The 27,811-nt window shown below is 39.8% G+C and overlaps 1 protein-coding gene across 2 annotated transcripts in view; it reads right to left on the bottom strand.

Annotated features, from left to right (window-relative positions):
- Positions 1-27,811, bottom strand: part of AFF3 (ALF transcription elongation factor 3) — a 538,616-nt gene that overhangs the window by 344,371 nt on the left and 166,434 nt on the right. For both annotated transcript variants that reach the window (XM_082245997.1, XM_082245998.1), the window contains exons 2-3: positions 24,779-24,899; positions 23,489-24,289 (exon numbers count right to left, since the gene is read on the bottom strand). In XM_082245997.1, coding sequence (XP_082102123.1) covers positions 23,489-24,289; positions 24,779-24,899 — 922 coding nt within the window. The remainder of the gene's footprint in view (positions 1-23,488; positions 24,290-24,778; positions 24,900-27,811) is intronic.

Genomic DNA, 27,811 nt, shown 5'->3' with positions numbered 1-27,811 from the left:
TGGATGGCACTTCACAGTGCAGATGGACTATGACCTGGAGCATACTGCAAAAGCAACCAAAGAGTTTTTTAAGGAAAAGAATTGGAATTTTATGCAATGGCCAAGTCAGTCACCTGAACTGAATCCAATTGAGCATGCATTTCACTTGCTGAAGACAAACCTGAAGGGAAAATGCCCCAAGAACAAGCAGGAACTGAAGAGGCCTGGCCTGGCCAGTAGAGGCCTGGCAGAGCATCACCAGGGATGAAACCCAGTGTCTGGGGATGTCTATGCGTTCCAGACTTCAGGCTGTAATTGACTGCAAAGGATTTGCAACCAAGTATTAAAAAGTGAAAGTCTGATTTATGATATTTAATCTGTCCCATTACCTTTTGTCCCTTAAAAAGTGTGAGGCACATATACAAACTGTTGTAATTCCTATACCATTCACCTGAGTGAAAGTAAAGCTGAAAGTCTGCAGTTAAAGCACATCTTATTTGTTTCATTTCAAATCCATTGCGGTGGTGTGTGGAGCCAAAAAGATTAGAATTGTGTTGATGTCCCAATATTTATGGACCTGACTATATATATATATATATATATATATATATATGTATATATATATATATATATATATATATATATATATATATATATATATATATATTCTTCACTTTTTAAACTGGCCATACATGGATTGAAATTCGGCTGGTTCAGCAGAGACGGGTTGCATTTCAATCGATGTATGGGCACCCTGGTTGTACACAAGTGGATCTATCAATCCACTCATGTACAAATAGCCTGCCAGGTTTTTCCTGAACGGTTATTTCCCCCAGCTATAGCCAGCAACACCAATCATTGTGTTCTGCCGGCAGGCTCCCCATGCTCCCCATTGGCAGAACACAATAGTGCTGTGGGAGGGATTCCTCCATCAACACTGACTGCGTTGATGGGGGAATCAAGCAATATTTTTTCCTTCCACCCATGATGGAAGGAAAGAAAAGTAAATAATCTATGGCTTGTCTTACTTCCAGTGACTGTTACTACAGTAAAATATAATAGGGCTGACCTCCATCTAAGAATTCTAGTTGTCAGGCTTCAGGTGTCAGGAACCTAGAATAAGCATGTAAATTATAAATTCAGGGTAAATTCATAACCCCTTACTGTTCCATTTCAGTGCCTCAGAAAGTACTGAAACCATCGCAAAATAGCATTTGCAAACGGGGGCATCAGCAATACCATTCTCCATATTCTCTCACTACAGATTTCCTTTAAAGCTGCAAAAGGACACACAGGGGGAGCAAATGCCTAGTGCATTACCCAAGGTTTATTGGAGAAACCAAATAGCCAAATTAATGCTCACAAACAACAGAAGTAATATGCAATACACTCTCTGATGGTCAATTAACGTAGTGAGGGATGACCACACAATTGGTGATGTTGGCAGGCTAATGAGGAAGGGGATGTGTCCCTAAAATGCGTTAGCCTGCCAACATCTCCCATTGCGTGGTCATCTGTCGCCATGTTGACTGACCATCAGAGAGCATTTTGCATATTACTTCTGTTGTTTGTGATTATTAATTTGGCCATTTGGTTTCTCAAAAAAAAAACTTGGGTAATGCACTAGTCGTTTGCACCCCTGTGTGTTCTTTTACAGCTTTTTGGCTGGATACCCCTGTCTGAGGAGGGCTGCATATCCCTGAGGTTACATAGACCGTGTGTCTACCCAGAACTGGCAAATGTCTTTTTGAGCACTGGACAAATGTTTTGTTTTATTGCATGTTTCCTCAAGAGACCATAAAAACTCAATAAGCCAGCAAACTCACCCCCATCTTAGGTCAAAGTGTCCTATAATTATTTTCAAGTACTTTCTTTCCAAGTACTATTTTTTTTTTCTGGTTATAAAAGGGAGGTTTTGTCATCACTCTGATGGGTGAGTAACAGCCACTTTCAATTTGCTTTTATCATTGCAGGGCCTACTTGCACGCAAGTCCCAAAACACCTTGCACTTCTACCTCTTCTTGCAGCTTGCATAGCATGCAAAAGGCTATAAGACCATTCTCTACATGCTGATAGGACAAACATGTCAATCATTTTTAGTATGCATTAATAGGAGTACTACCAAAATAATGTCACCAGAAGAAACACCCATTAGCGTCATGGGGATTGTCATTTCGTCACTATTGTAATCTGGAGAACTACAGGGGGAAAACAACAGAAAATAGCTGTGTGATTCTGAAAAGCAGAATAATGACGGCAGTCCCATGACCATCTATCATAGATAAGTAAAATAAATAAACTAGGGTTCTGTTTAAGTGTCATTTAAACATACAGTAGGTGACGTAACATAACATGCACTTACATTATGGTCTTTGATTTAATTTCCTTTGTGCATTATTGGGTATTTAAGTAAACACATGTACTCCCCAATTACTATCCTTCACTTTGCTGTGAACAGCCACTACTCTAGTAAAAACATGTGTGTTTGAAAGTGCTTTACCACTAAAAATAATTACTGTACATTTATGGTTGTTAGATTATGAAGGTGGTCATGTATGGATGCAAGGAGGCTGCTTTACCGAAGGAGTTGGGAATTTTTCACTTAAAAATTGTAAATATTCACTTTAATTATCCAGCTGTTTAAAAAACAAATTCCATTTCACTTTGAATACCCATTCATGTACAGATGCTTTTCACATTATTGGATGAATTAAATAAAGATTTTTATCCTATTTAGTATGTCAGACCAGTTATGTTCTACAATTTAGCACTATGAAACCAATGGGAACTTTGAGATGAACTTTGGTGTAATATGGTGAATTTGTAGCACTTACCAGTTGCAACAACAATTGTCTGTATTTTTTTGATAAACCCTGTAGCTCCATATATTATTCCTCCTTTTTTTAAACTTTGTTCCTCATTGTACTGTAGTTGGGATTCCCTACAAACCCTGCTTCACAGAACTATGGGAGCAATTCAACAAAGCATCTGTGACACTTTTTTGGTATTAAGGCCATATTCGACAATCCTGCGTAAACATTCATGAAAGCTGTGAGACAGTTTTCTTGCTATTTCCAATGCAGTTTTTATGTGACATACTTTTACATTTTGGCATTATAGCTGCAACAGAATCATTAAAGAATATGATACCCCAACATTTCATATTCCTGATATGTGCCTGCTGTACCATGTACTTGTGTTAAAAAGTATCCTGTTCTCCGTATTGCTTCCTTTGTGTGAAATTCCTGATGATACACCCAGTGCCCCTGCTTTGTTATTGCAAATTGACCACACCAGGCATGACAGCACATCCCTCCCAGCCTGGACAGTTTTCTGGCTGTACTGGGAGAACAGCCTGCCTGTTCTCCAATGATCAGACTTGTGCTGACATGCCCCTCCCCCTGCACAGACCTTCACTGGGAAGATCAGTGTACTACTTTTTCTCCACTCCTAGCTCCTTATTTAGCTGAGAACAGAGCTTATTTGATCACTAACAAAAATAATGTGTATATATATATATACTGTATATACACAAATGTTTTGCCTTTCATTTATATTTTAAAATGAATGTGTTGTTTTACAAGGTGAGGGTTCACATATGCTTTAGGAAAAACCACTATAAGAAAAGTGGAAGTAATATGAGTCACCGTAGGTGTGCGCAGCCTGTTGCATTAGGGTGTGCCCCCCAAAGCTCAAACACACATGCCTTTCTCTGCAGCCTTAACTACACGGAGCAGTGAATGAATGGGAAATGCTCAGTGCTGAGTGGCTTCCTGTTCATTCGCAAACTGAAGCATAGTAAAGTTTACTATGTTTCAGTTATGAATGAACACAGTGAGTGAGTGTGTTCACTGTGTTCATTTAGAAAAGGAAGGGGCTGGTAAGTTACATATTTACTAGCCCCTTCCCCCACTCTGCATCCGAAACATACCCCACGGCAGCCAGAGGGAGGAAAGCCAGCAGCACTGCGGGGTGAGGGGGCCAACAAAGGGGGGGGGGGAGCGTAGGCAATAGGGGGAATAGGCACACCCTCTGTGCGCGCATATGTGAGTCACACATATAAGCATTGGGCCGAAAACAAAATTCTGTCTGAGGTGATTCTGCAACAGATTCATACACACCTTACCGACAGGTACATGAATCTGTCAAAGTTGCCTAATTCATTGCATGAAAGGGAGACAGATTTCTAATAAGTATCTATATGTTTTATTTATTCCAGGGTATGTGTTCTATGTCTTCCATTTACACAGGTAGTTCTGGATGTACAGCTCTTGACAACTCGAATTTATCAAGATTTGCTTTAGGCCCCTTTCACACTATCCGTCCGTCGGACGGATTCCGTTTTTCTCAGCGGGGGATCGAGCCGCCGATCCCCCGCTGAGCAGCAGGAGGACAGCTGTGTCTTCGCGCTGTGTGCGGAGACACAGCTGTCAGTTCCCCATGCATCTCTATGGGGGAAATCGGATGGGAACGGACCGCCAGTCCGTTCTCATCCGATCCCATCTGATCCCATCCGATCCCATCAGCTGGACGGATGGAAAATAGGGTTTCCATCCATCCAGATTTGACGGATCGAATGTCAGCTGATATGTCTCCGCTGCTATCCGATGCCCCATAGGAATGCATGGGGGGACGGTTCAGATCCGCCAAAAAAATGGACAGGCGGATCTGAACGGTCCGCCTGTGTGAAAGGGGCCTAAAAAAAACAAAAAAAAAAAAAAACACTAACCTTCTCCTGTAGTGGTGTTTTGTTTCTGCACAAATTAGAGACTTGTTACCCCGTCTCTGATTCCTCACTAGCATGAGAACTACTACCAGTGAGGAAGCAAAGGTCACTGAGGAAGGTGTCAGGTACACCTCAGAATTGACAAGATAGCAACTGTGACATGGCCCATTGAAATAGTTGCATAAAATTATAATTTGTATGGCTTCAACCATTATTCAAAAATTAGGGGGAAAAAAACTCTCATAGCATATGCAAACTGTAGTCAGTTATATTATTATAATATATATATTATTTTTTACTTTAAATGGCAATTTTTTTTTAAAGGAGACTTTAGGTATCACAGCGATTATTATTAAGTTAATAAATACAAAAACCATTATTATTTACAAAAATATATTTAAGCTAAAAATAGGACATTAGGATAAAATTTATAATTACAAGTTAACTAAAAGTTATAATTACTTTTATAATGTATTGTTATTATTTACATAATAACCCACAAATAGTAGTATTGTTATTATTAATGTATTCTTCCTATTATTGCAGGTATAATTACTTTTAGAAAGAAAGTTATAAATAATTTTAAATAAATTTACAGTAAGTGCTTAATTGCAAGGTATAATCTAAGTGGACTGCCAGAAGCATTTATTTTTTTCCCCCTTTTTCACATCCTTGATCTTAGAATTGGGGGATATCTGCCTATCCTAATGGGAATAATGCATATTAGAGCTGCACGATTCTGGATAAAATGAGAATCACAATTTCTTTGCTTGGAATAAAAATTACGATTCTCGGCGTAACCTCATCTTTTACATTATACAAAAAAAATTGGGCTAACTTTACTGTTTAGTTTTTTTTTTCAGTGTATTTTTTCTAAAAAAAACTGTGTTTGAAAGACTTCTGCACAAATACAGTGTGACTTAAAAAATTGCAACGATTGCCATTCTATTCTCTAGAGTCTCTGCTAAAATATATATAATGTTTGGGGGTTCTACGTAATTTTATAGCAAAAAATACTTATTTTAACATGTAAGCAACAAGTGTCAGAAAAAGGCTTAGCCCTGGTTCACATATGTACGATGACAGACATCGCATGTGATTCGGAGTGCACTGGGGGTGAATCGAGATTGTGATTTTTTAACTAATAATCAATGCAGCTCTAATGCATATACTTATTTTTTTTGTTTTTTATATGATGGCAGCGCTTTAGATGGGTTTGTGCGGTCTTTGTAATCCTGAGATTTACCCTTTGAGATGGATGGCTCTCATACTGTGATGTAAAAGGACATTTGGTCCCATGATGCTACTGTAAGTGCTATGTTGTAGGATTGCTTTAAACTTATTTGTAAGTATTTTTAAAAAATATACCTAAAATGTTGTTGTCATCCTTTTACAAAATGGCACTTTATCCCTGACGAAGATATTTAAAGCGTAGCTCTGCCCACCTTTGCCATGTAATTTTTTTGCGAGGAGCAGGTACCTAGTTTTGACAGGTACAGGCCATCTATTCTGCTCAGATTGCCTAGGTGATCTGCGCAGAAGTTCCCCCTTCCTCCCTGTAGTTATCTGGGACACGTCATAGGTCCCAGGTGACTGCTGGACCATCCAGGACAAGCAGCGCTAATTGCGCATGCGCAGTGTGCACCCGGCTGAGAAGCTGTAAGCTGTCACAGTCAGGTGCCCACAGTTAAAATGCTGGCGCCAGGGAGAGAAAAGGGAGCACATCGCTGGATCGTGGGACAGGTGAGTGTGTGTTTATTGAAAGTCAGCAGCTACATTTTGTGTAGCTACTGACTTTTAATAAACATAGAAACGACTGGAGCTCCACTTTGCAATTAAAGATTTAAAACACCTTGGATTTCCTATTCTATGGAACAAGCTGTCAATTAAGGACTATATGGTTGTACAGTGTAAACTAGTTCTGAGAGTACCGCTTTAGCTCATTAATACTATTTAATAAGAATTTATCATTGTGAACCTTTTGCTACTATGGATTTTATGGTATTGTACTAAAGCTTATTCCTTTTATATATATTGCAAAATTCCCAGCATAGGTGCTGGCTGTGGGTCCCCCTGGGTCACCGGGTGCAACAAAAGTACCTTTGAGCATGTTTCTCTAAGTGTGAGCATTAAGACAAGAACCAGTCCAGTATCTTTGGGTTTTTAGGTTTATTTAGGAACTTGGATGGGAAAAGGGATGAGTGGGATACTCCAACAAGTAAACTATACACAATTAGGCTGGTACTCTAGGAAATGCTGCTTAACGCTGGTTAACGCTGGCCGGATGCCTCTTAACGCTGACTTGACGCTGGTTAATGCTGGCTGAATGCCTGTTAACACTGGCTTGACACTGTGACTTTGCTTTTGACTGTCAAAGTCCTTTTTTAGCTCCCTGAGGTAGCTGACTGTACTCTTTAACTGCACTGCTGAACACTTCAGGGCTCACACTGGACCTGTACTGCACTGCCGAACACTTCAGGGCCCACACTGGCATCTCCTTTCACTTCCCTATCTTCAGGGCTTTGAATACTTGGCACACCCTTTCACTGCCAATACTACTGGTTAGCTGGCTCCTAGATCCCCTTGACCTTCTGGAGTGGTCCCCTTTCCTAGGCAGACCCCTGGGCAGATCTTTAGTACTCACAATACTGTATTTCCTGAAGACTTCTGCACAGCAGCTCCACTCAGTCAGCAACACTCTGGATCCCTCTCTGCAGCACAGCTCAACCTCTGGTCCCCTTAGGCCAACTGCCTGGACCACCTTCACTCTCTGACAGGAGGAGAGACAGCCGTCATTTCCTCCTGGGACTGATGCTCCCGCCAAAATACACTCTGTCACATGTTCCCTCAGGATTTGTTTCCAATCTCAGGGTACATTGCGGCAAACCCCGCCCACTGGGACAGTAATAAACCATGGTGTGCAATTGGCTAAGTTTCCTCCACCGTCCAACGAGATCCCTCATTGGATACAGTGGGGAGACTCCCCAGACTCAACAGAAACACCTGGAAACATGTGAGGAGGAGAGACAGCCGTCATTTCCTCCTGGGACTGATGCTCCCGCCAAAATACACTCAGTCACATGTTCCCTCAGGATTTGTTTCCAATCTCAGGGTGCATTGTGCCAAACTCCTCCCACTGGGACAGTCATAAACCATGGTGTGCTATTGGCTAAGTTTCCTCCACCGTCCAACGAGATCCCTCATTGGATACAGTGGGGAGACTCCCCAGACTCAACAGAAACACCTGGAAACATTTGACAGCTAGCTAACAATTCAGCCCCCCCTGATAAGCAGACAGGGCCATATATGTATTTACCTAGCACCTACCTGGGAGGGTGCTACATATATAAAACTATTTTCCATTGGTTGCCTTAAAAATCCCATATATCAGCTTTGTGGTCATAAGGATGCCACAGGGTTATCATAAAGAGGTAAGTATGTATCAAAAAAAACTTTCTTATAAAATATCCTACAATCTTCATATGAAGCAAAAGTTCAAAAGCCAGAAAACAAGCGTATAATACAAATAAGATCAATATATCCTTCTGTGCTACACAAGACAGTGTAGACTAGCAAAATCCTATTCAGTAGCTCAACACTTGTAGCTACAGAATACTCAGCAATAAAAGTCCCATTGTTTTAAATGTTGCCTGTCCACACCTGAGAATTCAGGTATCGGTTGCTAGACACCTGTCACTTGAAAACGTTCAGGAGCTGCTTTTCAGGCAGATTTGGGCATTTTTTGGCCTCACAGAGTTTAATGGGAGCACCTGAAAAAAAGACATCATTGGTATTTCAGACGCTACCATAATAAAATTCTATGAGGCCAAAACCGTGCAATTCAGCCCCAAAGAATTCCCTGTATGGCCCATTGCTTCTAAAATGCACAAAAAAACACATAACAAGCCTTTAAAATTGCCTGAATAAGCTACGTTCAATGTGAATGTAGCCGAATCTTGAAAATGTAACAATTTTTCTTCTGTCTTTTTGTTACAATGTGTTACTTCCATAATGTCAAGTGTTTTACAAGAAATGATGTTCATATTTACCTCACAGATAAGACTATTGCATAAATTATTTTGTGCACCTGCTAAGCCAGCATTGTATAGCTTGCTGCCTGAATAGGTATGTTATGAATCCTGAACCATCAGTACATCGATAAAACACAATATTAACACAGCACGCTTATACTGAATAAATAGTTACTGGGCACCATGGGAAGCCAACAAAAGTATGGGATTACAGAGTGAGAAAGATTATTGTTAGCATTTCATATTTTTTACATACTAATGCCTGGACACAATTCCCCACATACATGCATAACGACTTCTGCTATGCAAACAGATCTTAGCATGTGTTCTGATTATCAGTGAAATGCAGATTTGAATGAAAACTAGGACAAACATGTTATTATAAAGATAAGAACCTTTCTTCATGCCCAATTAAATACTGTCACCAAAAGAACCTGACAACCTCAAGAAAGACATATCTGTATGTGGATAAATTTAAGAAGGTTAATCTATTCTATTTCAAGCAAGATTCACGGTGTCATGAAAGAGCTCATGAATTTAGATGGGAATCCACTTATTATCCAGAGATATTCTTGTGTAGAGGAGGTAGATGTTCTAATTTTCACACTCTATTTTAGTGTAGTTCAATCACATATTTTCCTTTCAGCAGTTATGGTTGAATTTGAGCAATGATGCCCATGAGATTCCAAAAATCCTTTGGTAATTTACAGCTGATAGGATAACCATCCAGTGATTTCCAAAAGAAGTATGACTGACAAGGTAAATCACTCACCAAGAACCTTACAAGGTGAGATATTTGCCTGTTATGGTCTTAAATAACACACTGACAGGATCTTTCCAAACTATCACAGTTTGCTGCTCAGGATCAAGTTGTATGGGTCGAAAAAATACACCAATATGTAGAAAACATTTTGTTAAAATGCAGCCTGAGTTGCTCTAATGGAACCACCGATTCTGCCAATGTATTGCTTATTTATTATCTCTTTGTGACTTTAATCCCCAAACCAGGTGACTCTAAAATGCAGCATCTGATAGTTAAAAGATTTCTTCTCAAGAATTTTGTAAGTGTGTCCCTATAAATTATATATAATGTATAAATAAATAATTGTTGTGACTGTGTTGCTTTATATGTTTACTGAGTTTTAAAAAGGCAAAATGGAATGGTCAGAACTTTCTCTCCTTCTAGACATATTGAGGAATATTGAGGTTTATTTACTAAAACTAGAGAGTGCAAAATGTGGTGCAGCTCTGCATAGAAACCAGTTAGCTTCCAGTTTTTTTGTCAAAGTTTAATTAAAGAAGCTGAAGCTAGAGGCTGATTGGCTACCGTGCACAGGTGCACCAGATTTTTCACTCTCCAGTTTTAGTAAATCAACCCCATTGTCTCCAAATCAGCCTCAGCTATCGTTGAGGCTATCTATCTCTCTGCAGTAACTGAAAGGTCGTCCTAATGCATGGGCACTGGTCAGAGGCCCCAAGTGCATGGGGGACCTATGATGGGTCAGCTAATAAGCGGGTACAGCTGGGTCTCTTTTCCCCCTGTCTAGGCCCAGGTCCCCTCAGTTCAGAAGGGGGGCCCCCAGTTGAAAAGGAAATCAGTTCATGGACAGGAGGGGATGATCAGTGTGGTAGGGGGCAATTACAGCCAGCTAAAAAAAGCTAGCTTCTCCTTCTCTCCTTCCTTCCGGCTTTCATTTGCAGCAGAGAGAGTCACACAGGGAATTGGTACCTGTAATTGCCCCCCTCCCACACTAATCACCCCCTTCTGTCCATGATCCAATCTCCCTGCTGCCCCCCCACCCCCCCCCCCCACCCCAGCAGCGCTGCTGGCTTCCCTCCTTTCCTGCCGGCTTTCAGCAGCTTAATTTGGGAACTACAAAAAGATTTGCTCCATTAAAAGCCCCCCCAACCCTCGCTTTCTTCTCTCGAGGATCTCCTTCCCCCTGCTGCCTGAGTCCCCCTGTGTTCCACCTCCTGCAGCACTGTCAGCTTTACCTCCTCTCCCTCCTGCCAGCTGCTGCAGGGGTATAGGGGATAGCTAAGGGATGGAGAGCGGGGGAAGGGAACAGTAAATACAGTATTGCATATTTCTAAGCGCCTTCCTTTTCTGAATAAACACAGTGAGTGATCGTTATCACTCAAAATATTCATAATGATGTGCTAAATGAAAGGTAGCCTGATTTGCAATAGATGTGCGCTTCTTTTCTCATACATCTGTTTGATAAATTCCCCTGTCCAAATTTTCCCTGGCTCAGCCATGCACACAACTGACAAATGTGAAGACATATAAATTTACATTGGATATGTAAGTATACATATGAGTATATTTTCAGTTTAATGGAGGTTTACAGGGATAATACAGATGTATAATAAACAAGCCACATGGCATTGCAGAAATGTCTGGCACCAGCACTGATTGGATTTACATGAACATGAGACTCTTAATGAAAGATTAATAAACTTAGATTTGCAGTGTATGAACATCCGCTGTTATGAATGCTATCTACATATAGTGTTATTTGACTATTAGGTGTTAGCTCGTGTCATCTATCTCAGTAGAACTACTCCCTGTTTGAATCTATTCTAGGAAAGCTGTCAGCATCTTATTGCTGAAAAATGTATCTCTGCTATTCTTATTACCAGAATCCAAGAAACCATCACTGTACTGTTTGCTAATGTGAATCATGCCCTAAGTGACAAGAAGCAAACTTGCCATATGGGCCTATATTAATGGAGACAACTTCTGTGAAACAAAATTACACTGAAGAATAAGATTGTTGCATGAAAAAATCATAGAAAAAATGTTGACTCTTACATTCTAGCACAGCAGAAAGATTGTATACTTAATCAAGATAGGTCCTTGGTGAATTCAAAAAATTATGTGATTATGTTTGGGTTAATTACAATTCATAAAATAAAATGTATAATAAATGCTGAATACATTCAACTAAAACCTCATAATTTTGCATAGTAGCCTATACACTATATTACCAAACGTGTTGGGACGCCTGCCTTTTTACCCACATGAACTTTAATGGCATCCCAGTCTTGGTCCATAGGGTTCAATATTGAGTTGGCCCACCTGAGTTGGCTTACAGTACTAAATATATGGTTACATAGTTAGGTTGAAAAAAGACACAAGTCCATCTGGCTCAACCAATAAGAAAACTCAACCATACAATCCCATATACAAAATCCTATACCCGCAGTTGATCCAGAGGAAGACAAAAAAACCCAGCAAAGCATGATCCAATTTGCTACAGCAGGGGAACAAAAATTCCTTCCTGGTCCCCCGAGAGGCAATTGGATATTCCCTGGATCAACTTTACCTATAAATATTAGTACCCATTTACTGTATATTTTGTACACCTAGGAAAGTATCCAGGCCTTTTTCAAAGCAATCTAGTGAGTTAGCCAGAACTACCTCTGGAGGGAATCTATTCCACATTTTCACAGCTCTTAAGGTGAAGAAACCTTTCTGTATTTGGAGACTAAATCTGTTTTCCTCTAGACGTAAAGAAGGCCCCCTTGTCCTCTGTGTTGACCTTAAAGTGAATAACTCAACACCAAGTTCACTATATGGACCCCTTATGTATTTACACATGTTGATCATATTAATCTCCTCTTCTCAAGGGAGAATATATTCAGTTCCTCTTATCTTTTCTCATAGCTGAGCTCCTCCATGCCTCTTATCAGTTTGGTTGCCCTTCTCTGCACTTTCCCTAGTACCCCGATATCCTTTTTAAGAACTGGTGCCGAAAACTGAACTGCATATTCCAGATGAGGTATTTCCATTGATTTGTACAGGGGCAAAATGATATCTCTCTCTCTGGAGTCCATGCATCTGTTAATGCAAGAAAAGACTTTGGAAACCGCAGTTTGGCATTGCATGCTATTATTAAGCTTAGGATCTACCAGATCACCCAGATCCTTCTCCGCTATGGATTCCCCCAGTTCTACTCCCCCTAGTATGTGTGATGCATGCATATTCTTAGCCCCAAAGTGCATAACTTTACATTTATTAAAATTTTTTTTGCAAAATCCAAGTATACTACATCTACAGCCACCCAAGGTTTTACTTACCTCCTCATAAAAAGAAAACAGGTTTGTTTGACAACTTCTGTCTTTCATGAATCCATGCTGTCTGTTGCTTAAAATATTTTTTTCCAGCAAGAACTCATCTATGTGGTCTTTTTTTAAACTCTCCAGTATCTTCCCGACTATAGAAGGTAAACTAGCAGGTCTATAGTTACTTGGCAAAGACTTTGACCCTTTTTAAATATAGGCACCACATTGGCCCTATGCCAATCCAGTGGTACTATTCCAGTCCCTAATGAGTCACTAAAAATTAGAAACAAAGGCTTTGAAATTACAGCGCTCAATTATTTTAGAATGCGTGGGTGGATGCCACCTTCCAGGCGCTTTATCCACCCTTATTCTGTCTAAATATTTCTGGACCATATCACTTTTGAGCCATTGTGGATCATTTGGGGCTGTGTCAATACCATCCTCATTATGGTCATGAGCTCCCCCATGCTGTTTTGTATACACAGAGCTGAAGAAAGTATTTAATAAATTTGCCTTCTCTTTGTCCCCAGTCACCCACTCCTGATTATTTTGTGAAGGGCCTACATGCTCAGACCTAACCTTTTTACTATTAATATATTTGACAAATTTTTTGGGGTTTGTCCTACTATCTTTTGCAATCTGTTGTTCATTTTGAATTTTGCGTCCTTGATTTCCTTTTTACATATTCTGTTATATTCTTTGTAACAATTAAACAATGATAGTATTCCTTCATTTTTATATTTTCTAAAAGCTCTTTTCTTATTATTTATAGTTTTTTTAACTTTGGCCATGAGCCACATATTTTTTTATTTTTAGCCTTTTAAACTTATTGCCCATGGGAATATACTTTGAAGTGAGTTTGCATACAGTCTTTTTGTAAATTTCCCATTTCTGTTCTGTGCTCATCAATGCCAATATTCCCTCCCAGTCTAAATCTTGGAGAGCAGCCCTCATCCTTGGAAAATTTGCTCTCTTAAAGTTAAGTGTTTTCATATGTTTTCATATTTTGTGTATGTGTTTTTTGGTTACAGCTAACAATAAATTAAACTATATTTTAAATGATATAATAATTAATTTCAAAGGGGTTCTATCAGGTTGAGATCAGGACTCTGTGCAGGCCAGTCAAGTTCCTCCACCCCAATCTCACTCAGTCATTTCTTTATGGACCTTGTTTGTGCACTGGTGCTCAGTCATGTTGGAAAAGGTAGGGGCCATCTCTAAACTGTTCCCACAAAGATGGGAGCATGAAATTGTCCAAAATGACCTGGTATGCTGATGCCTTAAGCGTTCCCTTCACTGGAATTAAGAGACCAGGCCCAACCCCTGAAAAACAACCCCACACCATAATCCCCCCTCCACCAAATTATTCGGATCGGTGCACAAAGCAAGGTCCATTAAGACATGGATGATCGAGTTTGGGGAGGAGGAACTTTACTGGCCTGCACACAGTCCTGACCTCATACTGATAGAACACCTTTGGGATAAATTAGAGCAAAGACTGCGAGACAGGCCTCCTCATCCACGTCAGTGCCTGACCTCACAAATGTGCTTCTGGAAGAATGGTCAAACATTTCCATAGACACATTCCTAAACCTTGTGGACAGCTTTCTCAGAAGAGTTGAAGCTGTTATAGCTGCAAAGGGTGGGCCACCTCAATATTGAACCCTACGTACTAAGACTGGGATACCATTAAAGTTCACGCGCATACGATGGTAGTGTCCCAATACTTTTGATGATATAGTGTACTTTCATACTTGCTGTACATTTTTCTATGGCATTCAACTATAGTTTTACATTTCCTTGAAATAATTTGTCTAAACAAATTAGGTATAATGCAAACAAGCATTGTCATGGCACGGTACATTAACTCTATGCTGCATGTGAACAATACATTTGTAGAATATAGTAGGTAGACTGCTTGTGTGTTTTGCAAAGATTTTTGTCCAGTGTAAATAATGTTGAAGTTTTTTGTATACTCCTTTATAAATAGGTATGTAAACATGATTTAACAGATAACTTTTAAGAATGTATAAACTGAAGGATTATGGTAAGGTGGACCAAAAGAACCAAAAAACCCTCCACTGAACTAGTGTGAAGAGCATTTGCATGCAGGTCTCACTTCCATCACAATACCCAAAACAAGGGTTTTTTTCCCTCATTGTAGGAAAATTGGTAAAGCCATGCAAATCCTTGCCTTATGCTCCTAGTACAAATGCAGTGATATGTAAATAAGAAAGTATGAAATAAGAAACCTCACATTATAACTTTTCAGGGAATATATCTGGTGACTCCCCAAGTTCTAGTTCATAGAAGTGTTTTTTTTTTCCATGCACTGCATTGATGATGGTTAACAAACCTGAAATAGCTGTATCCAGTTTGTAATTACCGTAATTACTCTATAATTTTAGGCCATGTCTGTGCTATAAAGAAGCATCCCTGCATGTACAATTGACCAAGAGGCAAAAATGAATGATTTGCATGGCTCCACTCACTATCTTAAATTGAGTATTAATATCCTTATTTGTTTAATTGATTATGGAAAAAGATTTGCAGATACCTTCTATCCTAAGAAGGCTCTACCATGCTTCAAATGATAAAAAGTCAAAATAAGTCTCCTTTTTGTGGATATGTTCTGAATTTCCCTATTTTATCTTCTCCATTTAAGCAAAAATAGGTCCAGCACTTCAAATAATAAGTGTGCCAGTGCTTGTCATACACATGCAATTTTCAGACAAACATATACACAGTAGAGAGTCATATATGTATACTGATTTACACACTTCTGTCACATTGCACAGCCAAACAGATTGTGCCCATATTTCCTATCTCAGCTTTGCAACTTCTTGTGTCACATACATGCTCAATGGACAATAAATCAGTATCATTTTCCAGCAAGCAGGCAGGTGACACAGACAGCTGTAAACCTAAAACATAATAATGGGTGTGCAATCTGAATGTTACCAATGTTGCAGGGGTCTGTGAATTATAAGAACAGCTGAAAAGACCTGCAAATCCTATGGCCTGAAGAGCAGTACACATGCACAGATTTTTATTGGTTACTTAACTGTTTGCCCAAAGTGCCATTTCAAATCCTGCTTTACCACAAAATTAAAGATATAAGCAAAATAAAGAACTAAACACGTTAGAGGATCATATTATTATTCATATAGTCTTTGTTTACTACCTTTTTGATCAAACAAACACTTTACAGAAAATGCTGTCTTTATATGTAACAACCTTTTGCGCCACAATAAGGATTGGAGAAAGGATATAATTCCATTTTAACTTGAACATGCATAGAGAGATTATTTTTTAACCAAGACATATTGTGGTTAAAACACCTGCCCCTCATCAAATAATGTGTGTGTCCAGATCCTACTGCTCTCTACTGGACGCATTCAGTAATGTACAAACATATAGTACAACTATCGTGCACTGCATAAAACAGGCAAAAAAGGGAGCATACTGTTAAATTAAAAAAATGTACTTACCTGTATATTTCATCTTTTGGAATACAGTACAGGACACAGCCTGGATATTCATAGACCCTGGGTTATATTAAACTACCTTCAGGTGATTGGCAAATGGTCAAACTTTTGGACGCATACCCCTTGAACATACCCTCTTAACCTTTATTAGTAAGCAATGCAGAGTACACTGGAGCAGAGGGGATGGTGGCCTATGTTCTGTAGTATACTCCAGGATAACTTTGCAGGTAAGTCAAAATGATCTTAATTGTACAGCACAGATCATAGTCTGGATACTCATAGCCCCCGGGACATCCCCAAACAATGAATATCAATTAGGAGCAACAACACGGCAAGAAAGAGCATGCTAAAGGGCCCTACAAAACTGAAGTGCCACTGAAAGAACCTCTGCAGAAACCTGGACATCCACCTGGTAGGATGTGGAAAATGCAAACTGAAGACCAGATGGTGGTCTTACAAAGCTGAGAAACAGACACTTGAAAGCGGAATTTCCAGAAATCCCATTGATCTGCTGGCATGAGCATGTAAGGATACTCAAGGTACTATACCCTATAGAGTAAAAGCTTATACAATGTTATCTTATCCACCTGGCAATAGTGAACATGAATGCAGAGTGCCCTTTTCAAGACCCTGTTGGCAGGACCAAAAGAGAGTCTGTTTTTTATATGGAGGCTGTGGATTTGCTGGGATGCTTGGGAGAAGGGCACAAGGAAAGAAGGACAATGTCTTCACTAAAGTGGAAGGCTGATACCACCCTAGGGAGAAAGATAGTGTTTTGAACATAAGACTACTTTCTCTTTAGGAAGGATTAGGAAGTGCTCCTTACAAGATAGGGCCAGTAACTCTAAAACACATCTGATAGATGCAATAGCCATCAAGAAAGCTACTTTGCAGGAGACATCACCCAAGGGTTGTTCCCTAATTCAGAGAGAACTACCCTTGGGTAGTTCAAAAGTAGTTGCAAAGGTGGTTTTTGCAGGGCAGAAAGGACCTGTCTGAGATCCAAAGGAAGCACAGGATGCTATAATGGGGGTTGGATCTATAAAAAAACCTTGTATAAAAGCTTTTACCAGTGAGAGAGAAGCTGAAGACTTTTGGAATAGGACGGAGAAGGCCACAACCTTAGAGCCAAGTTTTGTCATTTCCGAAATGCAAGAAAGCCAGACTATGAGGCACTGAGTAACCTCTGGGTTTGAAATGCCTTTGTTCACACCTAGTGAAAAAGGATCTCAAGGTACGTAGTAGATTTTTCTCAAAGTGGCTTTTCTGCCATTGAGGACTGTGGTAATGACACATATAAGGTACACCTATTCTTCACCTGGGCTTCAACAGCCATGCCGGTAGAACAAGTGACTGAAAAGCAGAATGCTACAGGGACCTTGGGACAGCAGGTATAGTCTGTTTGGCAGGGGCCAGGGGTCTTTTCCTAGCAGTTTCAGTGTATCTGTGTAACTGAGCAAGTTTAATGCAATGATTCCTTCTTTTCCCCATTTTCAGAGCAGTCAAGGAAAACTCCACACTGGAGGTAAGGCATATATTAACCTGAACTGTTAATAGTATTATCTGAGCATTGGATGACAGTGCAATAGAATCCTTGGTCCTGGCCACAAACAGGAGTAACTTGCTGAACCTGGAGGACAGGAGGTCCACATCTAGGGTACCCCATTTCTGATATACAAGATTGAAGATGTTAGCTGTAAAGATCATTCCCCTTGGTAAAGGCAATGACAACTGAGGAAATCCACCTTTCAATTACACAGCTCTCCTAAGGTATGAACAGCAGAGATTGCAGGCCAGTGCTTTTCCATCCAGGAGATAATCAGACTTCCTTCCTTCAAGGCTGCCTGACTCCTGGTTCCCCCCAATGATTGATATAGGTCACTGTCACGACATTGTCTTTGTCTTGATCAGGGGTCAGGCTGAAAGACCAGTTGCTATAGAAGTAGCGGAACTACCACCACTCAGCAGGAAAGGTACACAGGCAGTCACCCTGGTGAATGACGTGGGCTCACCTGAGGTGTGGAGTCTAAGTACTAACCGGTGTTCACCAGAGCTCCTGATGGTGGAGATGGATTTTGCTGTGTGCTAGTATCAGGTTGCAGTCCTTGGAATCACAACACCAGGAGGTGAGCAAGCCGGAGTCCAGCAGGGGATAAGCAGGTAGGGATCAAACAGAAGCGTAGTGAGTAAACAAGCAAAGGTTGATGACAAGTGGTTGCAGGTTGGGATTAGACAGAAGCATTGTCCAGGAACAAGCCAAGGGTCGATAACGAGTGGTAGCAAAATATGGACAGCAGCAGGGAAGACAGGAGCGAGATACTGGCTAGAGAGAGCACAATATTCTTGCAAACAGAAAGTGCAGAGACATGGCTTAAATCAGGAAGTTTATGGGAGGAGCAAAGAGTTCAGGGTTCAAGACAAACAAGGTTCATGACAGGATCATTCAAGGAATCATCCTGGGAATTGCCCAACGTTCTAGGTAGCTCGGCAAGAAGAGACATTGCCTGACACAGCAGAAGTTTCCGGGTTTAAATCCAACCCCTGACAGTCTTGTTGCACCCAGATTGGGTGTCCCTGAAGCAGGAGGGTGCAGTGGTGCATACTCAAATTTATTGCTCTGAGCTCCAAAATGTTAATGAGGAGCTTTGCTGTGAACTGTGAGAAACTAAAACATTCTTCCCCAGCCTGTGAGGCTGGCATCTGTTGTTGTCACCTTCAGTGAAGGTGGGAAAAATTACTTTACTATTTCCAGTGCTGGATTGGTAATCCACCAAGCTATGGAGTTCATTGCCTGGCTGGAGAGAAACATAGGGAAGTTGAGAGATGGAGAGTGTTTGTTCCAGGCCAAAAGAATATTGTTTTGGAGGAACCTTGAGTGAAACTGAAAGAAGATAACAGCTTCATGGAGAATTTCACAGAGGGATGCCTATTTTAACTTAACCCATCTATGCCCCAGGGTAAAACATTTCATTTCATTTGGTAGTAAGTAAATGGTAATGATATCTCCTGATTTTTTTTATTTTCAAAGGTTTTTTATAAATTACATTTTTTTTTAAATGTCGCTGTATATTTCTTGCTATTATCATTACCTTCCACCAAAGAACAACCCAAATCAAATTCTCCTGCTCCTGATGATCCAGCGATACCACAAATGTGTTAGCTAGTTGTTATTTGTACCCGTAGTACAGCCCAAAACAATAGTGCACATTTTGCTTTTTTTTTTTAATTCTACCTAAAACACACTGACACTAACTGACACTGATACTAATTTAAAAAATAAAAATCCTGTCCAAAATATACTGACATTGACCTTTTCCCCTGACCTTTATCCCCGACCTTTAATCCTAACCTTGATCATAACACTAACCTTGGCACTGGCCTAGATCAAACCTTTATCTATGTATTTTTATTTTGTATTTTTTTTTTTTGATTATTATTGTCAATTCATTTTTATACACACTTTTTTTTTTTTTTTAATCTGCAAGGAGAAAGAGAGATACAATGCATCCCTCTCCTCTATTCACAGAGGAAAAACACAGGGGCAGGCTTTACCCATCACAGGCTATCACAGCGATCAAGTGACCCGGATTTAGGAGTTCCGGGTTCCGATCATTAGTACAGGGCCCGGGGCTCTCTTTGAGATCTCGGTCTCTGTACTGGGAAGTCAACATGCAGCGTGCTCCCAGCACAAAGAGAGATACACAAATATGCGGCCCCACGGAAAAAAGCCCAGGCTGCATATTTGTGTTACGTCAGTGTGAAGGGGGTTAAGATCCAAGCATACAACCTTAAGCTGGCCATACATTGATTGAAATTTGTCCAGTTTAGCAGGAAGCGGCCGAATTTTGACACATGTACCCCTTTGACAAAGTCAGGAAGTGACAAAACATTAGGGCGTGGCTACACGACAGACTGAAGGAGTGATCGAGGTGAGCAGGGTGATTCATCTGGCCCCATGGTCTTTATGTACTTCACGCTGCAGCATCCTGGACTAGAGTGAGCTCCCCTATCCCTCTCATTTGTTTATTGGATGTATATATGCGCTTGGCAAGTTAAATACATGTACGGCCATTATATATTGTTTTTGTGGATTTAATAAAGTGTTTTAATGGTATTGCACCAGTGGGGTCCCTCTGTTATATGTTTTTTCCACATGGTTTGGAGCTAAGGATTATCCCCCAACCTTCTGGTTTATATGTCTGCATTGCCTTGGTGGAACACCACAGCTAACAGTAATATACACAGCGAAATTTGCCTTATCCACAAGAGTGGTAGGCAACAAATGAGGGTGAGTTGCTAATCTGATGGGTGTGGAGCACATCGGTGGTGGATCTAATTTGGGTGTCACCTTTTTATTAGCACTGGAATCTCACAAGATCATTTGGTTTATCATGTTTATAGAAGTTATTTTTTGGATTTCATTTTTTGAACTCACATTTATTCACAGAATATTTAGTTTTTTGGATTCTATACCCAACATTCATATTGTGGACTTATTTTCTGGGCACAGTTTATTGATGCACCATTATTTGATTTGTTGATTTATTCATTGTTGATTTATTGAGGATTGCTTTTATTTTATTTATTTTGTGCGCAACTAGTGTCATGGTTTTCTTTCACTATTTTCAAATTGATTCATCGATCGACTTGGGTACAACCAGCTTGTCGGAAATTTGGCTATGGAGTACTGCCGGTGGCTATAGCTGCTACCAGTAATCACTGTATTCTGCAAGCCAGTAAGGCTGCCTGCACCCCTCCTGCTGGCAGAACACAATAGCACTGCGTATTCTCACATCAACACTGTTGATAGGGGGAATCGAGAGATTTTCTTTCCTTCCACCCACGCAGTAATAGTTGGTTGCAGGGCTGGATTTTTGACCATGGCCTGGACCTATAAAGTACCCTGTGGCTAACTACATGCATTGTGCCGAGGTAAGCACCCAAGCAGGATTCTGTGAATTTAGTAACATTAGAGGCGGCCCCCACAGCATGGGGTCTGGGTACAGTGCCCTAAGTTTTAGCGAGGTTGCACCAATCCAGATGCGTAGCTTTCACAGTATAAGGCAGTGAAGAGGTTGATTAAAGAGATGAAGAATTCAAAGTAAATAGGAACTGGTTTTGCATAGAAGCTTCTCCATAGGGGAGAAGAGTTTTATCACAAAACACAGCAAAAAAAAAAAATAGGTCTTGCAGAGTGAGGTGGGGGTTATAGGGGTACATGTAAAGAGGTATGTTCAAAAGTTTTTCCAGTGTATAATCACCCAGGTAGCAGCCTATAACCCAGGGTCTATGAATATCCAGCCTAAGCCCTGTCCTCTATGATTAAGATACTCTTTTATGCATGGGCATCTTTCAGCATCTCTTCCTAAATGATGGATAATGGATTTTGCATACCCTTCCAGAGCCCCATTTATACAGTACAATGAGGCAACCCTTCATAGTGATAGACCAATAACAATGTTTAGGGGAATAAAAGGGACTGGGCAAACTCCCGTACCACTTGGACTTATCAAAACTTTGCCTCTTCAGAAAAGCTCTGCATTCAGAACAGCTTCCTCAGTGGAAGAACTAAGTGAAATGTCCTACCCTTCTCATTCAGAGCATTAGATTTACTAATAAATTACAAGTATTTTAAATAACAGTCTTGCTTTCTATAGAAAAGCCGTAACATTAGCTTTGTTCTGCCAAGTCTGATTCCAAAGGTTAGCCTCAATAGCCTTAAAAAACAAATATATCACAGAATGTGCCAGTGATTTTCTAATTAATTTAATACAGCCTTCCATTTTAGAGCATAGAGACAAATATTTTTTTCCTTTAATCCTGCTTCAGGATGTCTAACACCCATCAGTGTAGTAATTAAACTATATGTCAGAGCAGAGTAAATTAAAGTGTTGGCCATCTCTAATATAATTTAAACGTATTGGGTCACATGAAAATGGAATGCCTTCTAGAAAATACACTTTGAATGCATTTTCTCCAGACAGGCTGGTGCCGGCTTTCATTTGAAAGTTATCTGTTTTCATAGAAAGGTAACCAAGAGTGACAGGGAATCAGATCTCAGACGTTTCTTTGCTCTTCTTTTTTTCTTATTCTGTTAAATTGTTTTTGTGTGGTGCTCTGGAGCTGAGATTCCAATATCTGCAGTAAGTTATGAGAGTGTCAAGTAAATGAAGCAAGTGTTATTTAAATGTCATGGCACTTATATACTGCTGTGTAATCCATGCTAATTAAAAGTGTGATAGAGCAGTGCTCAGGGAATGTGCTACCATGATGGATTGCTGTTTACAAAAGCTCTTGTACTGTTGCCCCGGCTATGTACCCTAAACAAATGCAAATAGAATTTTTAAAAACCATTAGAAACACATCTAATTTTCATTTTCATTATTTATTTAATCAAGGTACCACTGAGTAATGAGCTAAGAGTAAAGTGTACTTTATGTCTAGCTTAGTAGGGTCAGACTGGTTGTTAAACCTACCAGAGGATCCTTTGGCTGGCCCTGATCTGAACTGAGCTCCTAAGTATGAATTTCATAAAAAATGTTGAAAAACATATTTAATTATTTTCTAATATCTCAGAGTCAAGAAACAAATATATGAATTATAGAAGGTATTGTGTATTTATAGTATCATTTCAAGCAGAATATATCCTCTAAATTACTCTATGGAGTATTAATAGCTAAATAACTCAAGTCTATAAGGTGTATGAATCATATGGATGATAATACGGGCCTGTCAAACCAACCCATCTAGGGATAATTTTAGAACAGGCTGGAAACCACATTTTTTTGCGCTTTGAATATTTTTGCCAAGGCGCAATAGCAACATGGAACAGTGTGTTTTTTACTATGTTTCAAGCAATAGGAATAATATGCATTTAAGTTACTTTGTGCAACCACATATGTAGCATTTATAAATTCCTTCACCGCACAATAGGTATCTACAGGGAGTGTAAAGAGCAGCAGTGTTCATAAAGATCTGGAATGCAATGACAGTACTTTGTGCTACTGCCTTAATATACTTTCAATTATTATATGAAGTGTTTTGAATAATAGCACTAATAAACAATATTAGCACATTTTCTACAAAATTCAAACCCATAGGAGCATATACAGTAAGAATTGACAGGTAAATATTGATGTTGCCTATAAATGTACTACTAAGAACCTAAAACAAGCTTGTAAGAGCCAAAGACATACCTCTGCTTGACTGAGGTTGGCAAATGTTTCTGTTTTCTCATCCTGTAATTTGTCTGAATCAGCCATATTAGAAAGTCCCCTTGGCAATACTATGCTCAGTTCATTTGGTAATTTCAATTTTGGTGACTCATTTGGTGCCTGATCCTGGCCATCCATTGGACGTACATATGCTGTTGGCTTTTGCTGAACAGTGTTTAGCTTGGACACGATTAAAGCAGGGAAGTTCTGTAAAGAATTTAGACTATTTGTATTCTGGCTACAAGACTTCTTTTTAATGGGTAGATCCAAGTCTATGTTGCATTTCAGTTTCGAATGTGTTATCCTTCTACTGAGGGATTTGTCAAATCCACATATTAACAAGTTGCGTTGATGTTCATTATTTGCAGATGATTCTGGACTTAACATGAATTTTTTGCTTTTGTCAATGATGTGTTTTTGATTTCCACACTTAAAGTCACTACTGGGAGTAATCTTTCTTTGGTCAGTCTTGCCTTCTACCTTCTGCCCCTCCAAGGAGTGTCCAGCTATTTGCCAGTTCATGTTGGCTTTGTTGTTCAGCTGTACAGGTGTTGCTGAAGATGTTATACCTGTTTGCACAGTGTGACAAACCAAGTAATGGCTTTCTATGGAGTTTTGAGGAAGATGGTCCTCTGTCTTCCCAAGGGATAGGTTTCCTGGATCGGTCTTTGGAATGCCAACAAAATTACTTTGGTGGGATCTTTCTGTTAACAGCTCCCTAATTTCATCATAGCTTCCAAGTGTGCTTTGGATACGAGTTGAAAGCTCATCTCCTTTGTTAGTCTGAAAGAGTAAAAATCCAATAAATACATAGCACATTCAAAATTCTCATGACAATGTGTAGCTACTAGATGAGATACCAAACAATGCAAAAACAACATGGCTTACAAAAATGTGCTCCAGCAATTTCACTTAGAAAAGTTGATTGACAGGTGCCTTACTGGATGAATGACATCATTAAATGTCTGATATCAACAAAAATGTGAACAGACACCCCCCCCCCCCCCACACTCCCACTTCCTTCTAAATAACCAAACTATTCAGTAAGCAAATGGGGATCTAACAAGAATATCAACATATTAGAAAACCATTAGCAAGCCTATAAACATGGCAGATCTTCCCAATCACTTGCTGGGTGGTGTAAATGGTAAGATGGGCTCTTTATTAGCATGTACAAGCATATGGTGGAAGCAACACTAGGTCAGACAAACTAAAGTAGGATAATCCTAATGTAGGTCCTGAATACACATATTACAGTACAATACATATTACCTTGTATGGCTCACTGAAGAGGGGGTAATTGACAAGAAAAATATCCTCACTTGGCTGGACTTCTTGACTCCTCCTTTCCCATTCCTTTCTGCGCAGTACACTTTTATCTTGTTCATACCCACTGTAAAAAAAAATAAAAAACGCAACATTAGCTTGCAAAGTTTTGAGCATAAATATGTGGACAGAATTCTGAATACAGAAATAATAGAAGCACAAATTTAATTGCAGCATCCCAATAGAATGCATAAAATGTATAATCAACGCTGAACGGATGTGGGTATGATTGTTCAAGAATCAAACAAGCTTGACTAGTGTAGAACAGATGTCACTATAAACCTGGCTGAACGGTCAACCCACCACCCACTTGCACCCTTTCACCTTTACCTTATCCCAATAATCGAGACAACACAGTGAGTGGAATAAAATTGGCCATAGCAGCCCTTTTATTAACCAATTCCAAATTAAATTAACATAAAGGAAAAAAATATTCCTTAAAACAGAAACGTCAAAAAACAGTTAAAGCTTTTGTTGGTCTTTGAGGCCCCCCATTTAATGTTCAGATAAATAATACACTGCGGGCCCACTTAAACATACTAGGCCTCCAGCCGCAAAACGCCAGCTCTGAGACAACACTCTACCCGCAGTGTACCCATTTTACCTTCCAGTCAAACTGACATCAACTGGAACGTCCCAGAGGGAACCTACCACCAGTGGGTCCCGAACCATTACCTTGACTTAAAGGTTCTTGCACCTGCCAGCAAAGACCAACAAAAACACCACAGCTGCCACGACATCCCAGGCAAACCTGTCAAAACAAAGAAAAAGAACAAACCCCACCAAGAAACCATAACAAATAAATTTGGAACATTAGGGAGGGAGGGACGCTGCTTCTACCGAGTGAGGGGAATTTTTGGCGCCCCAGCAGATTCCACCTCTTCCTGCCTGCCAGCCCCACATTTCCAAAGCTAAGCCTCAACAACCTAGCCCCCCCCCCCATATACACACCCTGTATAAACTGGTGCCTACTTAATTAACCCCTACCACTCCCCTGTCCACCTAGTCATGCTGGCCCTACACTATTCTCTCCGCTCCTGCTCCGGGCCTTACTTTCATGTTTTGAAAGCAAAAACACATCATTTACACGTTCTGAATTTGATCCTGGTACAGAGGGGCATTTAGAATATACAGATTAGTCATAGTAACTTGATTGGTAGGCTTGTTTCTAAGGCCTTATGCACACTGGATGTTTTTACAGTTGCTCCAAGGGGTCTCAGCTGTTTTTTACAGCTTGAAATCACCTCTCCACATTTATCTATGTGTCCATGCACACACATAGGCTTTTAGGAGCTGTAAGTGGCATAGGCATATTCAAGCTGCAAAAAAAAAAAACCCTGGAACAGGAGCGGTACAGCTGTAAAAATGCCTGACGCAGCTTTAAGCCATGTCAAGCGTTTTTCAGCTGTAGTAACTGGATTTCGGAGTGGAAAATAGAAGAAGGTGGAGAAACATTGCTTAATGCTAATGCGGCTAAACGTGTATTAACGCTAATGCAAACCACTTTTAGAAGCGTGTTTTTACAGCCACTTTTTCCTGGCATCGGTACTGGCTTTGCAGCTTGTTTTTTTTTTTTAAATGCCCTGTGTGCATGAGGCCTAAAAGTAGAGAAAATGAGAAATCACATAGGAGCTACCCCAATAAACTAGTCTGAATATTCTTTTTTGTTTTTCTTTTTAAACATGTCCTAGGAAAACAACTACTATATGTATAATTTCTATTTTAGGGCCTGTGTTGATAGGTTCTGTTTTACATTTCGGTATAAGTCTGAGACAAATGTCAGTGTGATGCCATCAACACAAGCCCAAGGCCTGGTTACACAAGGCCTCAGTGTGCTCCATGTTGTAGCTTCCTGCTTACCGTCTCTGAATATGTAACAGATAAAGAACAGAAATACAGACACTTATGGACTGCATCTCCTAAACCCTCACTGCCACCATTTCCTTGTAGGCATTTGTTTATAGCCAGTAGTAAGAGTAATAATACTAACAGAGTTCAGGGAGATGTGCTTGGAATAAATACAAAAACCTAAGTTGTATTACACGCTTCTATATTAAACTAAATGTATTACTTCAAATTGTTTTAAATAAGATCCTTTTCCACATTCTTCACTACATACAAATATATCCCTGCAGGTAATATTTAGATTTTGTTCATTTCCAAACATAAGCTTCTCCTTACTAGGCAATATTTAGAAGAAGTGCATTAATCCACAGAAACAATTCTATGTGTTAATGACCACAATATTTCTTTTAGTGCTCTCAGGCATTTAAAGATTATGAGATAGTACAAAATGTAAATCACAAGCAGATATTTCCTCATAAAATGTCCTCAGCATGATCTACGTGAGGCTGCTGTCTTTTTGTGGTGAATCTCTTATTAGCTCATTCCCTGAAGAGCTGTTCAAACTGCGTGTAGCACTAGATTTCTTTACAGCCATGCTTCTGTATTGTGATCTCTGGTAATAAGCCAAGTCGTCAAACTACTCCCTAATCAATCCCCTTTTCTCTGACTGATGTGACATGAGCACAAGTTCGGAACATGAAAAATGCATGGGGACTGAATTGTGTCGCTGCACATCTGAGTGATTGCGATCAGAAGAGAAGGAAATGTGGAGGTTATTTAACTGAAGGAATAGCAAAAAAGTCTGTGATTTATCTACACCAAAAGCTGTTTATGTTTGATGGGGCTTGATATTTTGCATGCTTCTTCTGAATGTCACCTGGAGATGCAAATGCACTGTAACGGACATCTTAAACTACTTGCTTCCTCAGTTTAACCTCACCCTTGTCTTTATTAGGGTTATTACTATCCTTGTTTATTCAATCCTCCATTTTTCCCCCAAGGAAAGTTCAAGCATAGCTTAAAGTGTTAATAAACCCACAGCAGTACAATCAGTCTGTATATGCAGTAAAGCATGCTTGTTATTAGTGATTGACCGCTATTGTTTTTTTACCGCCAATACTGATACCAATTTTT

This window comes from Pelophylax lessonae (genome assembly GCF_965119305.1).
Source record: "Pelophylax lessonae genome assembly, chromosome: 2".
Taxonomy (NCBI): Eukaryota; Metazoa; Chordata; class Amphibia; order Anura; family Ranidae; genus Pelophylax; species Pelophylax lessonae.
The sequence above is the reverse complement of the archived record's forward strand: the minus strand, read 5'-3'. Positions and strand labels throughout refer to the sequence as shown.